This window comes from Nipponia nippon, unplaced genomic scaffold (genome assembly GCF_047370975.1).
Source record: "Nipponia nippon isolate SJK-2023a ecotype South Korea unplaced genomic scaffold, ASM4737097v1 scaffold_4, whole genome shotgun sequence".
Lineage (NCBI taxonomy): Eukaryota > Metazoa > Chordata > Aves > Pelecaniformes > Threskiornithidae > Nipponia > Nipponia nippon.
The window spans coordinates 8365297-8389906 of NW_028262358.1; the positions used below are offsets into that span (position 1 = coordinate 8365297).

The 24610-nt window shown below is 40.8% G+C and overlaps 1 protein-coding gene across 3 annotated transcripts in view; it reads left to right on the top strand.

Annotated features, from left to right (window-relative positions):
- Nucleotides 1-24610, top strand: part of MACROD2 (mono-ADP ribosylhydrolase 2) — an 893688-nt gene that overhangs the window by 614077 nt on the left and 255001 nt on the right. For all 3 annotated transcript variants that reach the window (XM_087774714.1, XM_087774715.1, XM_087774713.1), the window contains exon 8: nt 10433-10506. In XM_087774714.1, coding sequence (XP_087630840.1) covers nt 10433-10506 — 74 coding nt within the window. The remainder of the gene's footprint in view (nt 1-10432; nt 10507-24610) is intronic.

The following is a 24610-nucleotide window of genomic DNA, read 5'->3' on the forward strand; positions in this document are numbered from 1 at the left end:
CAATTAATGCTGTGATCTTTTGATACACTGAAGAACCTGACGAAATCTGGGATATTTTGTGGCTCAACTAGTGTTGTTGGGTTTAAAAGGCAGCTGATGCTAGGGGCTGATTATCAGTTAAGAGGTGTGTTGCAATAAGGGGGTGCTAACGTGGGTGTATATATAATTAGCATGTGAGTGAATGAGTCCTTAAAAACAAAGAAGGTGGAAGAAGAGTCAAGGCTTTCCAAGAGATTATGATATTCTTGTATTTTATTCATTTATCATTTGTTTTATACTCTTTAGCCTGTGAGGACTTGCTAAGAGCATCGGAAGTATGAGATGCACAGTTGTAACCAGTCAGGTTTGCTGAAATCCAAGTTTTAAATTTCAAGTTTTCCTTATCCTTGCTTTAAACCAGTTTTCCCATTAATCCAATCCCTAAAACTCTTTCTAATCACGTTTCTCCTTTTGTGTATGTTGCTGTGATCTCAGGTAACAGAACAAGCAAAAAGAGCTTTCAGTACAGCATTGTGAGGAAGCTTGAATAGCTGCTGGTGGCTTCCATGTAATTTTTTTTCGCAAAGTTGCTGCAATACAGCCTGAAATGAAGTTATGCATCCAGAGTAGATTGGCTGGTTGCTGATACGTACAGTAGCATAAAATCAAATAAGGCGCACTATGACCTTTGCTGGATAAAAAGAAGGATGTGTATTTTCAGATGGAGCTCACCTCTTGCCAGGCAAATGACTTCTACAGAAACGAAGCAGCATCTAGGCAAGGAGGAAAAAACGCTTCCTCTTAAAAAATTAATGCATAAAATGTTGAGATTGTGCAAGGATGTGTCAAGTCAAACATCCTGCACAAGCACTTGTTTTAGCAGCATTCACATAGTGTACTACTATACAGTGAAGAACTGAAGCCATTAAGCATCAAAAATAAAATGCACCCCCCTCTGTGTTCCTCCAAAATGTACTGGCTTTTTTGAACTCTGGATTATCTGGAAATATTTCAATTTTGAACTGTTGTAGATTTCCTGAATACAATAGCTGCTGGTCTGTGTGACCCTTTGGTATGGCTTATCACTGCCTGAGGAAGGAATGGGGAAAAAAAATCCCCAGTGTGAATAATATACACAAACCAAGAATCAATAATGTATTTGTGAAAAAGAGTAAACTTAAGTAGATTAAATGTGCCTCACGCAGTATGTTGCTTATTTACCCAACCTGCCCTATAACTTTTTTCCATATATGTCTTTTGGGGAAAAAGATAAAAGAACATCTTTGTTTCTTTTTTTTCCCCCCCCCCCCCCCTCCTCCCCACGAGGAGCAAGCATATGTAGTTTCAGCTGATTTTCTTTATGTGCTCTCAGGAAATCTTTGATTTCCCTTAGAGAGGAGATAACAACGGTGCTTCAGTAGAAATAAGGTCAGATTATTTTGTTTGTTCTTGTACGCGTACGGCCTTCATCAAGTACCCTGTTGGTTTTAGATAATCTGGCTAGGTCCTTGGGTTGCATCTGTCAGAGCAATTGAATGTGGTGGAAGTGATTTAAAGGATAGTGCTGGGCTGGCAATGCTGGCTGTTTTCTTTATGTGACTTTGTATTTTTCTCCACTGCCTATGTATGTTTTATTCCTCTGAAGTTTCTCAGACTTTTTATACTGTCATCTCCCTTTATTTTGCTGTGGTAGCTTGTCTTCCTTCACGTCCTTCATATACGTGTGTATCCCTAAGTCCTTGTACTTGTAACTCCTGTCACAATGTGCTGCCTGTTCTAGTTGAAATACTGAGAGCTCCAGCGAAGCCACAACAGCCCTGATATTGTCTCTGCCAAATTCAGCCCTCCTCCCCCAAACCCTGCACCCCATCTTGCAGCAAGAGGTCCTGTGCTCCCTCCCTCTTCCTCCTCTTCCTCCACCCCAACCTGCTGCGTTTCAGCGCGCTTTCCTGGCTCCTGCCGTCTGCACAAAGATCCTGTCGGCAAGGAGAAGAAAGAGCCTCTTGTCGCAATTTCTCTCCCTTCTTCCCCTGCCCAGCCTGCAGTGGCAGACGCATTAGTAGACATCAGGGACTCTGGCAAGGAGAGGCATGTCGAGAATATATCAACTTCAGGCGAGCCTTCAATTAGAGTTTGCAATCAATTGCAAGATGCATTTCCATAGAGAACCAGGCTCTGCAAGGTCCAGGATTGTTACTTTATTCCGATTGCTGAACAGCAGATCTCTGGATGCCTAGGCTTCTCTCAGTGCTTAGGGGCACTGCATGTCAAGGAGGGCCTGAAACAGTGTCAGTAAAGGTTAAGCATCATTGTAGCTGGACCACATTTTTTAGAAAAACTACCAGTTTCAGGTGGAATTCAGAGGCGGGGGGGCGGGGATGTTTGTTTGGTTTTGATCTCTTGCAGCACTGGCAAGGCACTTCAGGAAGATAGGATTGATTCCCTACACGTTGCTTCAGCAGAGAACAACAAGGCATTTTCATTTAAATCAGCGGGTAGAAGAAATGTTTAACTTTGTTGGAATTGTAACTACAATGAAGCCAATATCCCATTGCTGTTCAATTCAGTGTATGATGGGAGATTTCACAGTTGACTAGTGCTTTACACTTTGTTTCAAATTACTTTTGCTGTATTATGTTGCCACCCTAAAAAAACAACTTACTTGCTATATATGGATAAGTAGAACATGAAATACTCTGCATTAAGGAGCTCACGTACGCTTTGAAACCTCTTTCAATTAACGTTTCTCTGTACAGCACTCGTTTCTGGAATAGCAGTTCTGGATATGGCATATAGTGTGTTTTAAGAGGAATGGTGTACTTGAGCTCATGAACAGCTGCATACATGTGTCTAATCGGCTGTGTAATTTACGCAAACGTTGCATATACGCTCTCATAGGTAGATTTTATAATTGCGAAACTACCTGTGTAAGTATATCTCACTTGCATTTGCATTGTATATGCTCTCTCTTACCATATGGGAATGCTAATTGCCAGAGTAGTGAGATCTTTTCCCTTTCAGTGTTGTGGTGGCATCTTTCTGCTGTTTCCCCTGTTATGCTCAGCTTGAAGCCTTAATGTTCCCCGTGGGCATTAGAAATACCCTGACAGACAGAAAAGCTCCATCACATAGCACAGTAAACAGCACAGCTCTGAAGCAGTTTCCTTCCCAGAGAGTCTCTGAGTATTGCTTGCTATATTTTTTTTACAGGAGTGTTAGAGAATGCATTTATCCATGATGTGGTCCCCCTGCAAGCATACTCCCTATAAATGCTGGAAAAAGAATGAAACCAAAATCTTGACTTCTAATGAAAATCTACTGCCTGCTGCAGAAAAGTGAAATTCTTGCAAATATGCAGCTCTCCTGCAGAATCCTGGTATAATACCTCCTGCAGTAAGGTACTCATAGGGAAGCGCTATTCCTTTTCAGCAGCCCAAGTGTAAATGTATTTTCAGTAAAACTTTTTTTTTTTCTTCTCCCAGCGCTACCAAATATCAAACAGCTTGGTAAACTTAAAATCTAGTTTTTCTTTAGTGGAATCCTAAGACCTTGTTAGTGCAAGCTTCTATCTGCTCACATGGCCTAAATAATTATAGTATATACCTATATTCAGCTGACACTTTTAAGACAATTATATGGCAGGTATTTTCCTGATTATATCAGTGTAGTAGAGTGTGAAGTGAAGCATGGGGTGATATCACGTTTCAGAGAAACAGCAATGTTTCTTGCATGTTAGCCACCGTCTTGTAACTGACCTCTCTTCGACTGCACCCATAAGCTGAGTCCAGATTTGCAACTTGTACAGAAAAAGCAGTTGAGTTGTAGCTGATGAAGGTGGATTGCCGTGCAGATCGGACAGGAGACCCGTGTCGGTCAGCACAGCAATGACCATGCGCCGGGCATCTTTTCTGACAAGCCGAGGCTGAGCCAGCCCTTTTGTCAAGAGAGCCAGTGCATCTTGGCCTGCAACCTGTCTTGGTTTTGCTGACTTGCATGGGGTTTATAACGTGCCCTGGTGCCAGCATTGACTCTGGTTGACTTAACTGGGGATCACTGAGTTACCCAATGCATTTCCGTGGATGAAGAAGGGCGCTCTGTTATTTCGATACTTGACCTGCTTTGTGTCACTGCATCATAGCAGAGACATTGTTTCTTGCATTAGTTGCTAGATGCTTATTGTGGGTGGCTTTATTAACCATCTTCTACCAGCTGCCTCTTTATCATGTCAGTGATTGAATGCAATTGGCAATCATTCTTCAGGAACTGTATGTATTTCCCTGTTGCTGCTGAATTTTTTCACTCAAGGAAAATGAAAAGGCATGTTCCTTGCTTGAGAGGAATTGAGAAACATATAATGGTTTCTTCAGAAGAACGTTTTGTTTATGCATTCTGAAAATTTCTGATTTTCCTTTGACGTTCCATATGCATGCTAATTAATTACTCTAGGATAGTCTATAAGGGCTACAGTGAATATGTGCAGCTTTGTTTCTTGGGGTAACTGGGGTAACAGAAAGGTTACTGGCTTTTCACAGTACTTAATTTCACTGTCTTTCTGAGAGTTACTTTTTGAGTGGATGGCCAATAAGGTTTTCTCTGGCTGAATGAGTTCAATAAGGCAAGGTAGGTTATTTAGCAGAAGATTCATGGCTCTTCTCTTTAGTTTTCAATGCAGCTGATCCAAATGAGGGCACTTCCTTTCCAGGTTGTGAGTGTCCACAAAAATGATCAAGCTAGCAACTTGTCAGCTTGTTTATCCAATCACTGTGTGATCATGGTTATATTAAAAAAGAAGGGGGGGGGGGGGGAGAGGAAGAAAGCTCAAAAATAGCAACAACCTAAGCTTGTTGGTAGAATGCTACTACTATCTCTGCTTCTTAAACAGGCCAGATTTACCATGGTAATTGGAATCAGCCTAGCACGAGTGATTTCATTTTGACTGCTAAAATATATCTTTGACAAGATGATTATATGGGATTGGTTGCAAGATTATACTGCTAGTTTCACAACTGAAGGACAAGTGAATGTATTGAGTAACCCCACCTCAGGCATGCTGGGCTGTGCATCTCATTTGTTTCCTTTTATCGTCATAAAGTGATAACGCTGAAGTGTTATGATTAGTGTGTTGTCAATAGCTGGCCTTAACCCACATGCCCATAATGAAGCTCAGTTACTCACATGTCTGTTGTGATTCAGAAAGCATTTTTAGCCCCGATGATAATACTGGTTTTCAGAACATATATGGAATAAATGCTTAGTGCCTTTTTTTCTTTTTTTTTTTTTTCTTTTGTAAAACAAACCTGGGAAACGTCTTTATTTTCCACACCATCTGGTGCTGATGATTGCCATAGAGTAAATACTTGATGCATGGTGGAAATACCCTGTCATACTGACTGCAGAGGGGGCTTTCAGTACACTTCCACAGTGTCAAAATATGACTGTTGAGCTACTATTTGAAGAGCATCCGTTATGTATTATTAAACATCATCAGCAAATATATAAACTAAATAAATGGAAGTTATTACATTTTGACAGCCATGTTGATTAAACAATGGGATTGGGGTTTGATTTTAGAACGCGAGAACAGTCTGTAAACTATCACATCTTGATATATGCACAAACATGCCAGTATAGATATTTTTCTAAGAAAGTATGAGAAACACATAATGAGTATTTGTGTTGATGTGCATTTGGTTCTTTTCATGATTTGCTCAAAATGAAACCATTAAAACTGGCAAATAAGAATATTAAGATTGTGATGAGCCTTTCAGAAACCATAGAGAAGGGAGCATATTTCAAATGAATAAAAACCTGTCTAGCATTTAGGCTGTGCTAACAAAGAAAGATGCAGACTTTTTTTTTTTAACCAGGATGAGTTGATTTACGGAAAACATTAGGCATCTCAGTTAAACTGACAAATTATAACGCTTAGCCCTGCAGCTACTGAAGTGATTTTCTGGATTGACATTTGCTTGTTAGTATTAGAACCTAACGGATATAATCTGTTATCATCATCTTCAGCTATATCATATTAAATGTTGATTATTTAGTAGTTATGTTTTGTTAATGGGCTTTTCATGGGGAGGTGGCATTACCTGATTGTAAGTCAGACATTTTTAATAAGATGCAGCATTGGATTGAGCACAGTAAAAGAGACAGATAAAGCCACCAGCATCTCCGTATAATCTGGGAGTCCCTTAAATAGATTTCTATTAATATTATCTCATAAAATCCTTGTTGCACTGTTATTCATTGAAGAACTTCTAGTATACATTTTTCAGGTACTGCACAGACAAATTAGGCATACAGTAACAGACACTCACAATAGCGTAAATGTTTTTCTGTTAAATCCCCCAAGCACAAAAGGCTGAGCAATTACACTAGAGTGTCTAACAACAGGGAATTCATTGCATATTTTCTGTATGTTGATGAAACAGGGGGACTTACGTTCTTACCAGTTGCTTTCCAGGGAATAAATACAAAATGTAAGGGGAACTTCAGCATGTATCTCTACCGTTACTGTCTTTCTCAGTTCTCCACACTCTCCTCCTTTAAAACAGCGCATTTATTTAATATCAGATATTTCAAAATAATTCTGCCAGATCTTATCATGCCTTCTCTGGAAAACTATGGCCACGATGACTGCAAGAACTTGCACAGTGTACAGCATGTTTCAGCAGCCATTTCTCAGGTCAGTGTTACAATTTCCAGGAATAAGGTGGTAAAATCCTGGAAAGAGGTACAGAAGCTCATAAGTTTGAAGACCTTTAAAAGCTTTCATAGGCTGTCACCGTGGGTAATATCTGTGCAAGGACATACCAAAAGCAGTAGAGTTCAGATGAGGTACATTTTATGTGATTGTAGTAGGATGGGGTTTTTGTAGTGGGGAGTACGACGGCATAGTCATTCATCTTAGGGAGTGAACGTAGTAGTACATACATCTGTTAGCAACACGCAAAGAGGAGGAGAGGAAGTTTCGAAGTTTGGCTGTGGCCTGACTGATGCTGGTACCCCAGTCAGTGTTAAAGCTGGCAGTCACTTTTCTAAAGGTGTATACAAAGGCAGCTGTCCTGTCTAGAGTGACATTTTAGCTATGAAGCAACTGGGCAAAGATGTGAGAGCCTTCATAACAGTTTCCAAGCAAATTACAAAGATTTTGCAGTAACAAGTGTTTCTGGAGACACGGCTGCGAGACACAGCCTTTTCCCATATGGCCAGAGGGACAGGCACGTGGAGATGGTCAGCACTGACGTACTTTCAAGAGTTGGTAGTGTTCAACGAGCAGAGCAAAGCTCAGCCCTGGCCATGCATGTGCATGCTCTCTCTCCTTCACCCACTGTCTTTCAAACTGTGCAGGACTTTCTGCACGCCCTCATTCCTTCTGACTTCTCAGGCTTGCACCTACTGTGGCATCAGCTGTAAGGAATAAAACTGTACTTTAAAGGAAGGCTCCTGAACTGAGAGGGGCACAAGAAATGGCAGCTGCTTGCTTCTCAGATTTGCTATACTTGAAGGGCTGGGAGTAAATCCTGGTAGTAGACGGTGAGATGTGATTAGTGGGCACTGCAGAATGCAGAAGGCTGCAGTAAAATTCCCACTTGCTGAAGCATCTCTTCAGGAACCGAAGGCAGCCTGCACTATTTCTGTGGCGTAGCGGGATTTGCTGCCAAAATGTCGGCTTCGCCACTGGAGGATGTAGGAAGGCCAGCCCAAGTTAGAGGCCTGTGTGGGTAGGTACACACTTCACGCCACACCTATCCATGACACACAGCCTGCCAACCCTCCCTTTTTCTCCAGCCAAATAAACCCAGTGAAGCCCTGCGGAGGCACCACTTGCCTGTACCTTACGGCTAATGCTTCTTTGCCTTTTTGTGCCCTTGTCCTTTTCAGTATTCTGGAGGAGCGCTCACTGCAGTAACATGGGCCAGTGTCACTCTTATTACTTTACCTGTTTTATCTTTTGTGAAATTGAGCCTTTAGCCAGAATTGCCTGAGCTGCTGCTCCAGCAGTCGGTTAACTGTGAGGCTCCTCGAGCTCATTTCTCTCAAGTAATTTGATTCCCACGTGCTCACTGAGATTGCTTTTTCGCTGAAAGTGGGGAAGGGGGATGGGTGTATGTATGGGAGCAGACCCGAAATGTTATGGCAGACAAATGTAGCTTAGAGATAAAAACAACACAAAAAGGTGTTTAAAAAGATCCCATCTCACTTTATCTCCCTTTAACCCAGTCCTATAAACCAAAATGTTTTTCTGTTTGAGAATCAGAGACACAGGGCCTTTTGTGCTGGTGCAGGGTATGGAACAGGAGGCTAAATTCCATCCTGCTTCTGCATAAAGTCAATAAGGTAATCCTTTCATTAAAATTGCCAGAAATGTGTGTAAAATACTAATTAGATTTTTTTGGTAACTGGTCATAAAAGGCTTCTGTGGATTTCGAGATACTTTCTGAAAATCATACACAGAATGCAAGGCTTTTTATTTTGGTTGCCGAACTATTTCCTTTACATTGTGGTCACTTAGGAGTAACTGAACACCTGTTTTCTAGATAAGCTTCTATTTAAGATTGGTTAGTATGGCAGCAGTTTTCTAAATAATGTACAATTTATGGAGAGGTTCTATAAAATCGCCAGTGCTTTATCACAGTTTTGGGCAAATACCCTGCTGCAAGTGAGTGAAAAACAAGCCTGAAAAGTGAATCTTGCTGGAGGGAGAATTGTTCTGAAAATAAACCATTCAGTGCATAAACAATGGTATATCAGTTGTCTGAAATACGCATTTCTCCCTCTGCGTGGCGTTCATTGTATGTCCAGGCAGATCTACTACGCTCAGGGTACAGAATTTCTATGTTACAAAGTCACGGTTTGTTGGGTAGGATATTACTAATTTAAGCAGACGGTCTGCTTAGAGGTCTGTTATTTTATATGATGAAAATGAGGCTGTTGGAAGTCCCTGCTTTGGGTTTCGTTAGTGTTCATTAGTTTGTGTCATAAGACATATGCCTTGATGATATCAGCGGCATTATTAAATGTCATAAAAATATATTTTCCCAGTGGCAGTCGAAGTATCCACGGTAACACTTGTAGGATCTTAGCTAATTTTCCATCTTGGGCCTGGAAAAAAAGATTTCAAAAAATTTAAAACTATGCTTTATTGAGAAATGTGTGCAAAGGAAGCACATGCTAAATGTCAGTGTTACTCAGACACTGACTATTTTACTTGCTGCTCTTGCTGGATAGCTGTCATCTGTCACTTCAAAACAGTACGTGTGCTGCTGGACAAAATCCTTGCAGCATCCAGTTACAGGGAGTAATGTTTTGGGGATGTGACTCAAATTTGGAGGGATTTTTTTTTGTCTGGTTGGTTTTTTTTAATCTAGCAGTGCACAAGTTCTGGAAAAAGGTTAGAGAAGATACAAGTTTGGAGGATAATGTGCCAGGTCAAAAAGCTGGACACATCTACTAATTTTTGCAGTGTCTGCATTTCAGTTTATGGTGCGAGGGGCGATGTATGATATAAAAAAAAGGCTATATGTACGCAGCTGTATGCCAGATTTCATGACTGTTTCTGTCTAGCCCCGTTGCTTGCTTGTACACTGTGCCTGCAGCTCCACCTCTTCAAAGACTGTTCTATTAATCTAACCTACTGAGAGCTATTCATACAGCTTATGGGTTTTTATTTTTAAATCCTCACAAAAATGATTTGCTGCCCTCAAGTTAGGGATTTAAAGGAAAATTAAATTAAGGCTGCCTAAGTAATGAAAGCATCTTTAGATTTGATAGATAGAGACCATCAAAGCAAAAAGTCTGTATCCTTGGAAAGATTTCTGATATTGTTTAGTGCTGGGGGGAGTTACTATTGCTAGTATATCATGCAACATCAGGCCTTAAATTCATATGCTTATGCTTCATGAATTCTTTAATTTCCAAAGTTGTTCATTATGTTTTAGGTCATGAATTAAGAGATTTCTAACTCAAACATTTCTATCCTTATAAGGCCTATGGCGCTGGGGTCATAGCATTGTATAGTTTTGCTGACAGATGGATTAAAGAAAGAAAGCCTTAAGAAATGTCTGAATTTTTCTTGCATGCCATGAAATGTAAGCCTAGTATTTGTTACTGTGATATATGTGTTATATTGTTGCCTGCCTGGTATGACACATGTATAGCTCTCTATTGTTTCTACTTGTCTTGAGCTGTGGAGCTTTCCTAACTGGAGTTTAAAAAAAAAAAATGCAATAAAACATCACTGGCCCTATTTTCAATTTGTTTAGCTGGGAAAAAAGTAATTGATGTTACCTAAAACCTTTATACAAATTTGTGAAGAAGGGAGTTGACCAACTGTAATCCCAAAATAGTCCAAAAAATGGGGCTGGGGGCTGGAATCCAGATTTTTATTTCCTTATATGTATAGAAAAATGTGTGCCTTTTATTTATCTCTCATTTATTCTGTCTTTAGGTTTTCCAAATGAACCTGCTGCTGTCATTGCCCTTAACACTATTAAGGAATGGTTAAGCAAGAATCACAATGAGGTATGGAATAAAATATAAATTTCCCAAATTTCTGTTTAAGATTATGGTCTTTGACTCCAAAACTGTGAAAAGATTAAATGTAGGCTTGAGCCTCAGAGTCTTGTATTATTTATTATTTAGTCTTAAGACCAATGAAATCAGGTCAGGACAACATAGCCAGGGGAAGATTGTTATATTTAAAAGCTACACTGGAGTTGAAGGGAAATACCTTTGTTTGAAACCATACTGTGTGTTTCCTGTGCATTGTAATCTTTCCTGGCAAAGTGAAAGACTATTCTCTTCCTAAGCTGTTTCTGAGCGTCAGAGTTTTCATGTAATAATGAGGAGATTCTTGGAAAGGAAATGTATATAACAGTTGTCAGTGGAAACAGCCACCAAAGGTCAGTGGTGTTCCAGGGGTCACTTTACAGTAAAGAGCTCTATGATAGTATTTTCTATTTTTGTTAATTTTTGGTTTGCTTACAGTTTAAGTGTTCGTTTTCCTGGGAACACTCAACTAAATACGTGACACAACTGTGAATTTTTAACAGGACTGGTCGTCTTCCAGTGTCAACATGATGGTGATTATTTTTACAAGACAAAAAAATGCTTTCAACAGAATAACCTCCATATCTTCCCTTTCTAGTTTTTGTCTTTCTCTGGTTTGAGTTCTTAGAAGCCTGATAGTTCCTAGTGTTGAATTGGAGAAATGCAACAAAGAAGTGATAGAACAAATAAAATAATCATAACGTCTTAAACTGAAGATATGCCTGTTTCCTCATGATGACAGCCAGCAGATTTCAGACAGCTAGAGTTGTTCAATATTTTTGTCTGGAAATATTTAACAAAGCATCCAGTGGAGAAGCACTGGCTACAGGGACATAATTAGTAGTATTTTTTGTCTAGCAATATATTCAGGGGGCCTTTTTGTCACAAGAATCTGATACGTGAGGGTATGAATTAGGCCGTTTTATGTGGTTTGGTTTGTTTTTTACCAGCTTTGAATTGAAAGGAAATACTATGTTGAGATTTGAATTGTAAGTTGAGGCTTTCAAACCTGAAGGTACACTAAGGAGTGCATACATGTTTGGACGCTGGTTCTTTGCAGCACTGAGCACTTGGTAGCTTCCTGTGACTTAGAGATCTGAGCAGTGAAGCAGGAGTTTTGGATGGAAGGCTTTGTTAACACTGTAGGTGCCCAAGTGTCATCAGCCTAGCTCTAGGCTTATGTTTTGGGGAATCTAGTTTGTTAGTATGTAACCTTAACCCTTAAGTGTAAGGCTAGAACCTCTATGTTTGTGCTGCTTTGCCATCTTATTATTTCTCCTAGTTGCATTTTTACCACATAAATTAAAAAATAGGCTGCATATCTTTTTTTTCTCTCCAGAAGTAAGCTTTTTCTCCCTCAAAAGCTGAGTATGTATTGTATATGCACCCCTTAATTACTTTTCTCTTAGCAGTATTACAAGAAACCTTACTTCATTTGGTAGACTGCCTATCGAAAGTGTAGAAATTTTCTCCATGAAAACTATTTTCTGAAGTATTTTACATTGTGGTTCAGCCATTGCTTCTCAGCTATAAGACAACTTTCAATACACTTTGTCTTCCCTTTTTTCTCCTTTTTCTGCTTCTGGCCTGGAAACTCTCGTATGCCCCGCGCGTCACTTTTCCCTCTTTCGTTTAGTTAGTGTGTTGCTTCTGCGTTTTTCTGGTTCCCTCCATAGACTTCAAGTGAGCTTCTCCCCTTGTCCTCGGAAAGCTCCAGGTCTGTTTTGGAAGAAGACTTGAGGTTCATAGCAGATAGTGATTGAAGTGACAGTGTTTGTCATATATGTTCATGACTCTTATTTGAGTTATAATAATTTTTTATGTGTTTTGACCTGCGTTTGCAAAATGCCACTGTATTTATGGTCCACGCAGTTTAGAGTAAACTATGAACACTGAATATGCATGATTCCTCCTTTCTCACTCTCTGTAACAAATTCCCTTCTAATTCTTGGCCTTCTTGTCTGCCTACTTCTAAACCTCCTGTCTTGCTCCCCGCAAACTCCAACTTAATCTGAATTCTTTTTCAAGAAGTAGCTGTAGTTTACAATGTTTGGACAGTTAAAGGAGCACAGGCTGTCCTGACTACAAAACAATTGTTAAAAATGATCCTACTGAGCTTACATCACAGTTGTTTTTTTAATTTGGACTAGTATAGCCAATAGTTGTTATATTAAATATTTCCTAACGCCCTGAATCCCAAACTCGCCAAGTTGAGATCTCATGCTGTTTGATGCACTTGAAGATGTACATGTGATGCATTTGGTGCAATTATTGCATATCTGTGAATATGACAATTCATAGCTAATCCCCAAGAGTTTTTGTTAATTTTCTAAGGAAGTGGAGTACTAGATTTCAGTCAAGATACATTTTGAGGGTCCAGTTAGTTATCCATAGCTTTGTACTTTCTTGTACAAAGCTTTCCCTCTTTGTAAGGTTTTTCTGCGATCTACCGGCTTGAATTTTAGACTACGGCATACTAGCATGTTTTACATGTCATAAATAGGTCAGCAGCAAAGTAAAAATACTTAATGATTCTATTGAAGGTAGCAGTAACTTTTGCAGTGAGAGGGATCTTTGAGAAGCATACAGTTGTCAGGTTGCTGGTGTTTAATGCATATAGCAAGGTGGGCGTAGTTCATCTGGTTTAAATGAACTGACATAGCTCTGTGCCAGGTGTCAATCTGATCTATTTCATATTGTGTACGCTTACTCCCTTGCAGTAGATTTTGGGCTTTGAGTAGTAATATTACACATCACCCAAAATTTTCCACAAAATACCTCATCGTGCAGCAATGGAAATGAAAGGGAATTTCTATGTCTCAACAATATAGTCTCCTCTTACTGCAGATAACTATATGATATAGTCCTTTCTATAAACTTTTGTCATAGAGTAACTTCCACTACACCTACTGGATATTTAAATTCACATGTTCTAGTCTGGGAGCAAAACCTGTAACGATTTGCCACGAGGCCAGAGGGCTACCCATGTTTCACTCGGTTATCACTAACCAGAACCACTCTCCTGATGCTGGCTGCGCTATCAGAATGAGTCAGTGTGTCCTGCTAACAGCCTCTCCTGAACAAAACAGGCCTCCTGCACTTGGCTCTGCCAGAGGTAAATGAATCAAAGTCAGCTTCTTCCCTTCATTCCTGCTTGTGCAATCTGCCTTGTCTTTGAGAAATCCTGTCCAGGTTCTGCTCCTTTAGACCCAAAGATGTTTGGCAGCCAGTTATCCCCTTGGTAATGTTTGGTACTGGTTGTCCTAACTAAGATCTCAAACTCGTTGAGTGTAGAATGTGAATTGATCGAATGAATTCAAGAAGTCTTAGTGCAAGATAGAGACCAAAATGATAGCCTGCTCACTAGGAAATTTGCCTACATAAAAATAGACTTGGCAAAACCAAATAGGCAAATAAGATAGAAACCTGACAAATTTGTAAGTCTTTTGTTGTACTCTACAGCAGCAGTGTCTTATCTGCCTTCCTGCATCCCAGGAAACTGTGACAAATTTGTGAAAGATAAGGCAATATTGTTGTTTTCTCCTCTCTGCCTTCCTGTAGTACTTCTCTCCTTTGATGCTATAATGAAGATTTTATCCACACTGATATTAATTCAAAATATAAATAAATCGGTGGCTATATTCCTTAGCCAGCCTGGGGGCCTGAAAATATAACCTAAATGACTCCATTGTTGCAAGCTGTGTTAGAGTCCTACGAAGTTCTCTGTCATAGTATTTACAAGAAAAGTGATTTGCATTTAATAAAAGGTTTTCTTATCCAAGTCCATTGTTGTGCTTGACCCCTCAGGTGTTTGCATAAAAACTTATTAGCGTGCTTAACTCCGATGTAGCTCAGATGAATGTCTCATTACCATGCAAATGGAGTTAGCTCCTTTCTGAGGTTAATTGTTACAAAGCAACACAGAGAGAGATCTATTGTAATTTACTGAACGTGGAACACCAGCTAGGCAGGGCAGCAGCCATCGTATTCTAGCGGGCTAAAACTTGACTACGTGAAATCCACTAGGGAAAAACAACAGTATTGTAAGTAATGGTTTGGACTTAGTTGTATGTAACACACAGCACTGTTCTGGTCTTGAAACGCAAGTCTTAGTCAGACTAATTTCTGGCCATGTTTTACACCAAGGTCTGTTGACTGGCAGCCAGAGGGCAAATCTAGTTTAGAAGCTGGTAAATGGTGTTATACTGTAAGCGTAGAAATCCCTTGGAGCAAACTCACAAGAATGGTCACAGTCAGCAGTACTGGGTTAATTTACTGCAGACCACCTAGACTATCTCTTTAGCAAACTGCATTTTCACATTTCACAAAGTGCTCTAAAGGTTTAATAGAATTCTTCAGAGCACAAAATAGAATTGGATCCCATCCTTTAGGAAATTATACACTGGGATTAATTTAAAAATGCGCATTAAGCTCTTTGAACAGTTCACAATGTTTCTTTCTGGGATAATTTGGCAAGGTTTGAGATATTGCCACCTGATTTTCCATAATGGTATCACAAAAGAATTGACACCTTTAAATACTGAACCCCCTTACATTTTTGGGGGCAGTGGGGAGAGGGTCGTGTTTGGGTTTTTGTGGTGGGTATCTTTGAACATTTGCAATGTTAGAAATTGTTATTTGCTTTTACTTCAGTATCATGCTATGTTTCTCAAAAGGATGAAAAACAAAAAATTCTCAGTGTATGCCTTGCCTTATGTCACTGACATGAAAAGCCTCGGGACTTTTTCACTGCTCAAGAAAAGACTTTAATTTAACAGCACATTTAGTTCAAAGTATTGTTCATTCTCTTGCACAATATCTCACAACATTTATTACGCACCCCAGTAGAACAACAACCAGGAAAGTGTGATTGCAATATATGTTCCATTGAAATAACTGATTGTTGTGGTTTAACCCCAGCCAGCAACTGAGCACCACACAGCTGCTTGGTCACTTCCCCCGCGGTGGGATGGGGGAGAGAATCAGAAGAGTAAAAGTGAGAAAACTCGTGGGTTGAGGTAAAGGCAGTTCAAGAGGTAAAGCAAAAGCTGTGCACACAAGCAAAGCGAAACAAGGAATTCATTCGCTACTTCCCACTGGCAGGCAGGTGTTCAGCCATCTCCAGGAAAGCTGGGCTCCATCATGTCTCATGGTTACTTGGGAAGACAAACGCCATCACTCCGAACATTCCCCCCTTCCTCCTTCTTCCCCCAGCTTTATAAGCTGAGCATGATGTCATATGGTGTGGGATAGCCCTTTGGCCAGTTGGGGTCAGCTGTCCCGGCTGTGTGCTCTCCCAGCTTCTTCTGCACCCCCAGCTGCTCGCTGGTGGGGTGGGGTGAGAAGCAGAAAAGGCCTTGACTCTGTGCAAGCACTGCTCAGCAGTAACCAGAACATCCTTGTGTTATCAACGCTGTTTTCAGCACAAATCCAAAACATAGCTTCAGACTAGCTACTATGAAGAAAATTAACTCTATCCCAGCCAAAAACAGCACACTGATGCAGATGAAAAGCACAGTTGGAAAATAAACCAACACATTCCTGGTTCCTTTTCATTAGAATCACTACTAGAGAGAGATTTTTTTTTTTTTCTTATTTTGCCTGAAGTACATGATATTTAGGTCCCTGTGTTTTAGCAAGTAGTTCTGCATCATCTCACTGCCAAAAAACAATTTATACGTTTCCAGCAAAACAGGACGAGCAAAATCCTGGTACAGTTGAAATTAGTGGAACTCTGTTTTCAGTGGGACGGCAGGATCACGCTTGCTATACTCCTCAAGACAAAAATTTTCAGGAGGAAACACCTGGTTTATCAAGTTAGGCACACCACAGCATGGGTGCCCTGCCACTTGTGCTCCATTTTGTACTGTGCTTCCTCCAAATCATGGTGATGTTTTCCAGTAGTGAGAAAGCGGAATCGCCTTTCCTGCACACTGATTCCCATACACACTTGTGGCTTGGTGGCACGCAGGGGTTGGGCTGGCCTTGCCTCACCAGCAGAAGCTGTGGGTGTATGAGAGCAGGGAGAGCTGAGGAGACGCTCCCTGCAGTAGGGGCCATGGGTGTGACTGGAGGGACTTTTATCCTGCTGATAAAAGCTGTGTGAGCAATTGAGTTTCCAAGGGTGGGGAAGGTATGTAGGAGTTGGAGGAAGGGAAGATCTGTGATGAGAAAGAGGAGCTTCAGGGATTATGCTGTTCTACTTGTCCTCATGGAGCTCATCATCCCGATGCTATGGTAAGCAGGTATCTCTTCCTGGCTGGGAAAGGCCAGAGTTAGGGCAGTGAGGGAGCAGCTTCCTCAAGTGCAAGATGCAGCTGAGAGGTCCAGCAGGACTTAAACCAGCTGTGTTGTATGTTGGCCACCCAGGCCTAAGCCTGCTTGGGGCAGCTTGGCTCAAAAGAGTTATTGTTGCTGAAATAAAAAGAGCACTGGTCTTAGGTGCCTGAGGGAGGACAGGACCGCTGCATGGGCTGGCAGATATGGCACAGGACCCACAGGAGAGCTGTTGGCCTCCAGAGGGATATTTGTGTGCCAGGCAGGATGTCCCAAGCACCTAAAATGGTGCTGGGTACTGGTGCCTAGTTTGGAGAGAGGTAGATGTCCTGCTGGACAGCCACTGCCTGGGAGGACAGCGCAAAGGGAGTTTGCCGCTGTTCTCTATTGCACAAGGCAAGGTAGTGCAGGTGTGCCTCAGTGAGATTTTAAAAGCACTAGAGGTTTATTTTGGGGTAAACTGACATGATCACGTGTCACGTGCAGCTCTCTGCAGGTAAGCGTGGCACCCCATGGTATCCATTTGGGTACTACGTTAGTCTGGCAGTATCTGTGCTATGCAGTGTTATGTTACATAGGCATATACCTAGGAGGCATAAGACAGCAGGGTAGGAACATTTCTCATGTCTCTTCCTTCAAAATTGGGTCAGGCAGCTAAAAAAAAAAGTTGCATTTACCTCCTGAGCCAGTGAAAACATCAGGGCAACCCAATTTCAGTATTTCTGCGGACTGCTTTCCTGAAAGATCATTTCCTTATTAATTTTTTTTCCCCCTAAATTTCTCTTTCCCCCTCCCTTTGGTGGTCTCAGCAACCTAATTTTGGCTCTTCATTCTTCAGAGACAATTAAACAAAGTGGCATCTTGAGATGAGGTCTTTATCTCTACAAAAGCATGCAGATGGAGACAGTGTGTCTTGAAAAGTGTTGTCTGATGCAGTTTCCTTTAACGTAGCCTCAGTTATATTGCCCTAGGCAGAGCAACTAAGTTTCTACATTTATTCCAAAAAGGAGTGAAGTAGCTAGCTGACAATATTTAATTAATGAAAGCAAATTTTTTTTTTTTTTTTACAAAAAATTGACTAAGGCAAACAAGTCCCCCTAAGATAGTATTACTTTTTGTTTTTGCTTGGGTAGTTTTCATGCTTACAGTTTTACAGTTGTCAACAAAACTATGCGTAATTTTGGGAAAAAAAATATGTATTTATGCCTAAGGTGATACCTTTTATGACAAGTTTAGGCCTGCACTGATGTGTATTTATTGTAGAGTATATTTATTACTCAGAAATAAAGCTCTGAAAATACAGGTTTCGATTGAAGCCACTGACAGATCCTCAAGGACAGTAAGGGTGCCGATAAAAATTCAGGCGGCTATTTTGGTAGCTCTTATATGCCACTATCATTTGATTAACATAATCTCCTCCCCTCCCCCAGCACTGTTCTCTTGGGTAGGTTAAAAAATGATCTCCTTTCTATTTCTACATTCCAATTAGGTGGTAATCATATGCTGCTCTGATTGAAATGAAAATCAGCCATCATGCCACTGTCATCTAGCTGAAGTCGAGGAAAAAATGCTTTTCAACTTGTACAAAATTAAAATGATTTACTTGCTCTGTGTAGCTGCTCTCTCACTGGGCTCAAATAGATTCAGTGCTGTCCCCAAAGCCCAAACCTAACTATCATCCCAACAGACAAGTCATTTTCTGAAATGATAAGTAAGCTGCCAAGGCAGCGATGCTTTCTTGTGTGTTCTTCAGACTGCTATTCAGGTAGGAGCCTGATAAAGCAAAGCAGACAAAGCCTGTATTCATTACACACGATACTTTATTAAATAAAACTTAAAAAGCTTTTGTTATTTTTGATAGGCATTGAGAGAAAAGCAAGAAGGCATCCCTCTTGGAAAGAAGTGTTAGAGCTCGTGATTGCTGTCAGTGCCCCATGTGACCAGTGCCCCATGTGACCAGTGCCCCATGTGACCAGTGCCCCATGTGACCGGTTTCTGAGTTACTCACTTGTGACCCAAACAAAAACGGGGCAGGGAGGAGTTGGAAACACGGCTTTCTGTCACCCGTTCCCCCTAAAATTTCTTGAGATCAAGGAAATCCACTTCTATGCATAGTATAGATGTTTTCAATGAATACATCTTTGTAAAGGTTTATATACACTTAGTGTACTGTGTAAATAATGACTCCTGTAACTCCATTACAGCTAATGAGTGTCACTAATACAAGACAGGTCTCTGCATGGGTTCTTTTGTGTTTACAGTAGTTAACTATCTAATAATTGAAATTTGTCAAAGCATTTATTCTTTTTATCCTTACAATTTAATGGTAGTTATGATAACAGGAACCTGAATAGCTTGAAAATGCTACAGGTGTGTAGCTAAATTAACAAAATTGTCTCTAGTTCAGGGTTGAGATTTTGTCTTGTTTCTTTGGGTTTTTTCCTCCTGATTTCTGTACTCCTGGAGGGGCTTGGGTATTTTACAGAGCTATGTGAAAAGACCTTAAAAAATAAATAGAAACAATGTTACCCTTTTTTCTTTCCTGTTACTTCTTGCATGACAAAAAAAGATCGTGATAACATCCCTTTATTTCAGTACTGGCTTTCAGCCAGAACTCCCAATAATTTCAACTGGCTTGTCAAAGCAGCCCAATGCTGAAGAGGTCTAGCCTTCATTTTGGGAAGATTCAGTTATTGTTGCTCCCCTTCTGGAGTCTCTTTTCTCTAAATTGGTTCGTGCTCCTCACCTCGTGGGTACGTAGGAATAAATAGACAAATAAATGAGGAATAGCAATCCGCGTAGTTCTAGTGAGATACATGAATAAAATACTTCATGAGTAACACAGAAATTGCTGTTATGATCTCTGTTTTGCTTCAGAGCTCTTCATATTAATAAATCTGTTGTGATTTATGTTTTACTATACTTTCATGTCTGTGGATTACAGCTGGATCTTAGCAGGAATTGAGCTGGAGAGGCAGGAGGTTTGCTTTTTGCTCTGTGGAGGCTTGGAAGAAGGCTCCCATCATGAAGACAGAGTTTTGGGAGACTCGGTGGAAGCTGTCTGCCGAGGATGTGTATGGCCAGGTGGTCACCAGCAGCAGATAAACCAGCTGGCCAGCTGAAGTCTGTCCCTGATTCCAGTCAGCCACCCAGGCCTCACCAGGGTGCTGGCAGTAACCAGGGGAGGGTCCCTTTGGCTCGGCCTCAGGGCAGGGAGCCCAGTGCCCAGCCTCCTGCTCCACAGCCGCAGCCTTCATGGGATGTCTTTGATTTGGGGGTTTCCTTCAGCTGTAGGGTTTTCAGTTCTCTGAACTGACTCTCAGGTGACGTGTTCATTGATCTTTGCAGATGAGAAACGTCTGTCCGTGTGACCCGGGCCTCTGCGAGCGCCCCGGAGGTGCTTTAGCTGTGCAGCCCAGCATGTGCTGGAAGCACGCACGGTCGGGGCGGACAGCTACCAGCTGACGGCCGCGCTGCCTGCCCAGCCACAGCGCACAATGCGGTGCTAAGTGAAGCCACTCTGCTGGCATGGGCAGCGGCCCTTCCACACGAGCCAAGAGCACATGCTTTGTTTTGCTGGCACTTTCCTGGCATCCTGCAGAGCGTACGATGTCTGCTTTTTGGTGTTCTGTTTCCAATAAACTCACGTAGCTGTTTTGCTTCTGGAAAGCTGCCGCTTCTGTTCGATTTAAATTCAGTTCTGTTGCTTACAATTTTCCCCAAAGCAGAATGTCTAGCTTGGCATGTGAGGGTGAAATAATAATAAAATATAAAAATATGTTAGGCGAGTCTCATACTGGAGCAAGCATTGGATCACCCTACAAGGGACCAAACTGGTACAAGCTAGCTAACTATAAAGGGAATATTTTGTTAAGTTTTATTCTGTCTTCCCATCTGAGATTTTATCTGGCCAACTCCTACCATCATCTCCGAGCATGTTAGCCATCAACAGTAGGTCACAATCAAATCTATACAGAAGGAAACCCGCATGGATTCTTATAGCCGGAGTGCGTTCCCTCTGAGGAACAAAATGAGTTTATTGCTGCTAGACTACAGCATCTTGACATATAGTTTGAGATATATGATTCTGACATTTAATAGGTTAGATGATATTGGCCACATACTTCATAGGTTCTGTATCATACTGTATTCCTGGGAAGGTGAAAAATGGGTCTGTCTATTATATATGAAATGACAGAACAGATGAGAAGAGCACTGTGGATGTGGGGAGCATTGACAATAAGAACCTGTGGAAACATGGGAATGACTGGCGGGCTTCAAAGATAAAATACCTGATAGTTAATACAGAACAACGTGCTTAAATTCAAATGTGAGCACAGTTCAAGGGTGTGTATTGCCTTCCTGGTTAGACTTCAGGATAGATTGTGTGATTCTTTCATTTATTTGGGATTATGAAATAATTGAGAATAAATTAGGTGAGCTATGAAACTCTCTACTTCAGTAGGAATAAACAGTGCTTCCTGAGAAGTGTTTTTGAACAAAGGCTACAAAAAAAGACTTGCTTGGGTTCTCACCTTGCTTTTAACCTGATCTCTCATGAGATAACAGATGAAGGTTAATTTTTACTGGCGTAGGCTGTTTACAACTGCTAAATCTAAATTGGATTCATTTATTGAAGTCTTATTTTCTTTTTTTACATTAAGAAAAAGGATGAATGTACTTTGGGACTAGTAAAATAACTGGAAAACCATCAGTGGTTAAGAAGATAAATACTGGCTGAGTGTTAAAGCAGAATTACGTAGGTCTAAAAGCAGTATAATTTTACAGTTGAAATGAAAGTCACCATGGCACAGAGCACAGAGTTGACTTGCAGTTGTGCCTTATAAATAACCAGGTTGGAGTTGCCCATGTCTCTCTGCTTTTCTGTCTGTCTTCATCCTGATTCAGGAGTGCATTTTAATATGACCAGAATTGAATTTGGGATGCTTTTCTGAACCAGGAGTATTGAACTGTTCTGAGCCAGTATATTTGTCTTGTCTTTGCTATTAGACTAAAAATACCACATGCTAATACACTGCCATACTCTTTAGCACTGCAGTCCGAAATAAAATTGTAAGAACCAGCTGCTACGTGTTCATCCACATGATCAATGCACAATAAATCCAGGGGGATAGGTGTCTTTCTGATTTCTCCCCCTTGCAAGAAACTAGGGCCTTTCATGAGCCCATCTCCAAGTGTCCTGGATTTGATGAGGTGTGAGGAAGGGAGTTTTCATGTTCTGCATTCTTTTCTGGCTTCTTCCATCCAGCTCTTCTACACACTTAGAAGGGACTGTGTATTTAAGCCTCTATCCAGCTCTATGTTCTCAGGTTGGGGGAAAGGGTTTTATATATGACCTTCAGCCTCTTCCGCTGGGAATTTCACCTTTCATTTAAAATCCCTTTGGGTTTTGTAAGCCAAAAGGTTAAAAAGCCTTAGCCTTCTATTTGAAGAGAAGGCTGCGGGGTGACCTTATTGCAGCCTTTCAGTACTTAAAGGGGGCTTATAAGAAAGATGGGGACGGACTTTTTAGCAGGGCCAGTAGCGATAGGACAAGGGGTAATGGTTTTAAACTAAAAGAGGGTAGATTCAGACTGGATATAAGGAAGAAATTTTTTACAATGAGGGTGGTGAAACACTGGAAGGGGTTGCCCAGAGAGGTGGTGGATGCCCCATCCTTGGAAACATTCAAGGCCAGGCTGGATGGGGCTCTGAGCAACCTGGTCTGGTTGTAGATGTCCCTGCCAATTGCAGGGGGGACGGACTAGATGGCCTTTAAAGGTCCCTTCCATCCCAAAGCATTCTATGATGCTATTTCTGCATTCATAGTCTTATCCTTTAGTTGAGATGTTAATGTATAACTATTGTTTTATTGCTAAAATACAGTATATTTGATTAATTTCATTAATTCTTCTTACTTTCACCTTGTTTTGCAAGAGTGCATGTCAAATGTCTTTTCCATGTGCGGAAAAAGTCTTTGAACTTGCACTGCTGCTTACCATTTTGAAATGAATGCGCAAACCTTGCCCTAATATGAAAGAAACTTATCACGCAGCACTTTGACTCCCCTGAATTGAATCTTGATACCCGTCACATGATAACCTCTTCCCTGTGGACATTTAAACAAACATCTTCCTTTGGGACTGCGTACTAATAACATACGATCTGTATGATGATAACCTCATGATGGGGAAACGTTTCGAAAGGCACAATGGAAATCATACGCTTCAGTCCTACTGACTTTCGCTGTGGCTCTGTTGCCTCACTGCTCTGTGTTCCCTCTTAAAGTCTTTCCCTACAGACACCATATTAGGTTCATTAATATTTACAAAGCAAATATATTTCCCGTCATACAGTTGAGGCACAACTGCCCTTGGTTTTTGTTGGATTATGTGAACATTGACACAACTTTATATAGCGTGTGATATCTAATTAATAGGCATACTTATATTTGTAGAATACCCTAGGCAATTTTTTTCCAGTGTGATTTTTATGGGGCATATCATTTGAGAATAAAATCTCATTATAACTACAGGTTGCTTATGTGTGTGTGATCCTCAGGATGGGGTCTGAGTCTTCATGGGAATTTGGAAAGTGCGTGGCACTCTGTTGGTACTGAAGCTCCTATTAGCAAGGTAGAGTTGCATATATAAGAAACTGCAATATTGCAGATGATCAAAGATACTTGTAATTCAAAGTTCTGAGTGTAAATCCAGAGGATAAGCAAGCTTCTATAGACTAACACTGGTCCTCAAAGCTCTCCTAAATTTTAGCAGAGAGAGAATTTTTGCATCACAGTTGCTAACGAGGAAGGGCAGGCATTAGTATCTTTAAGAATGGCAGTGTTAGTCTTTGTTACAGGAGGTGGACGAAAAGGCTGAATTCGCTCCCATGTTGGAAGTACAAGTATTTACAGAAAATATAGTTGTATATTTACTAGTGCTTGTGTTGTTGTGTGAGCGTGGTGTTTCAGATTCTGCAAGGCTCACTTTGAGACAGAGATGTATTTGAGGGACAATCCCATCACATGCAATTTATAGCTATGGTATTACAAAAATAAATCTAGCTTGTATGATGCCTCCAAATAGCAGAAGCTGAGAGGGAAATAAGTAACTGTAAGATTTTTCGGAGACTATTAAGAGAATAAAGAATTCTTTACAGGCAGATAATAACAAGTATAAATATTGCTTCAATGCCAGATTGCTCAGTGAACTAGGATTTCCACATAAATGGTCAGTAACCTGTCTTTCTTGGCAATTTATGGTCACCTTCTATGTTTTGTATGTGGGGAAAAAGGGATCCTGCTGTGGTCTGATGAGCTAAGGTCTGACAAAAGAGGGCACATGTCAAGCAGTGGATTGCCATGAAGTGTGTGTATGGTTTTTTCCCTTTGTTCAGGACTGGGACTAAGCAAGAGCAATGTAGGCTGACACTGTCTTTTACCTAGAGTATTGTGGGATCTTTAGGAGTGAGGTGCTGAGAAGCTATTTGATGTGGTTTCTTAGTTCCCATCTAGCCTAGTTGAAAGGGAAAGCTGCATTAGACCTTGAAAGTGCAGTGTTAGCTACTGGGTTTTCTGAAGCTTGCTGGTGGAAAAAGTTGATTTTGGATGTCCTACATATCCAGAGCAGTTGCATAGAGTAAAAATGAACTCCTGGTACAGGGATCTGGCAGGTTCAGTATGTCTTGCTCTCCCCTCATTTGTACCTTCTTTCCCTTTATAGGTTTTCCCTTTCAGTCATCCCTGTTCTGCCCCCTGTGTGAGCGATGAACTTGTTTCTTTATATTCTGCTTTATTGCC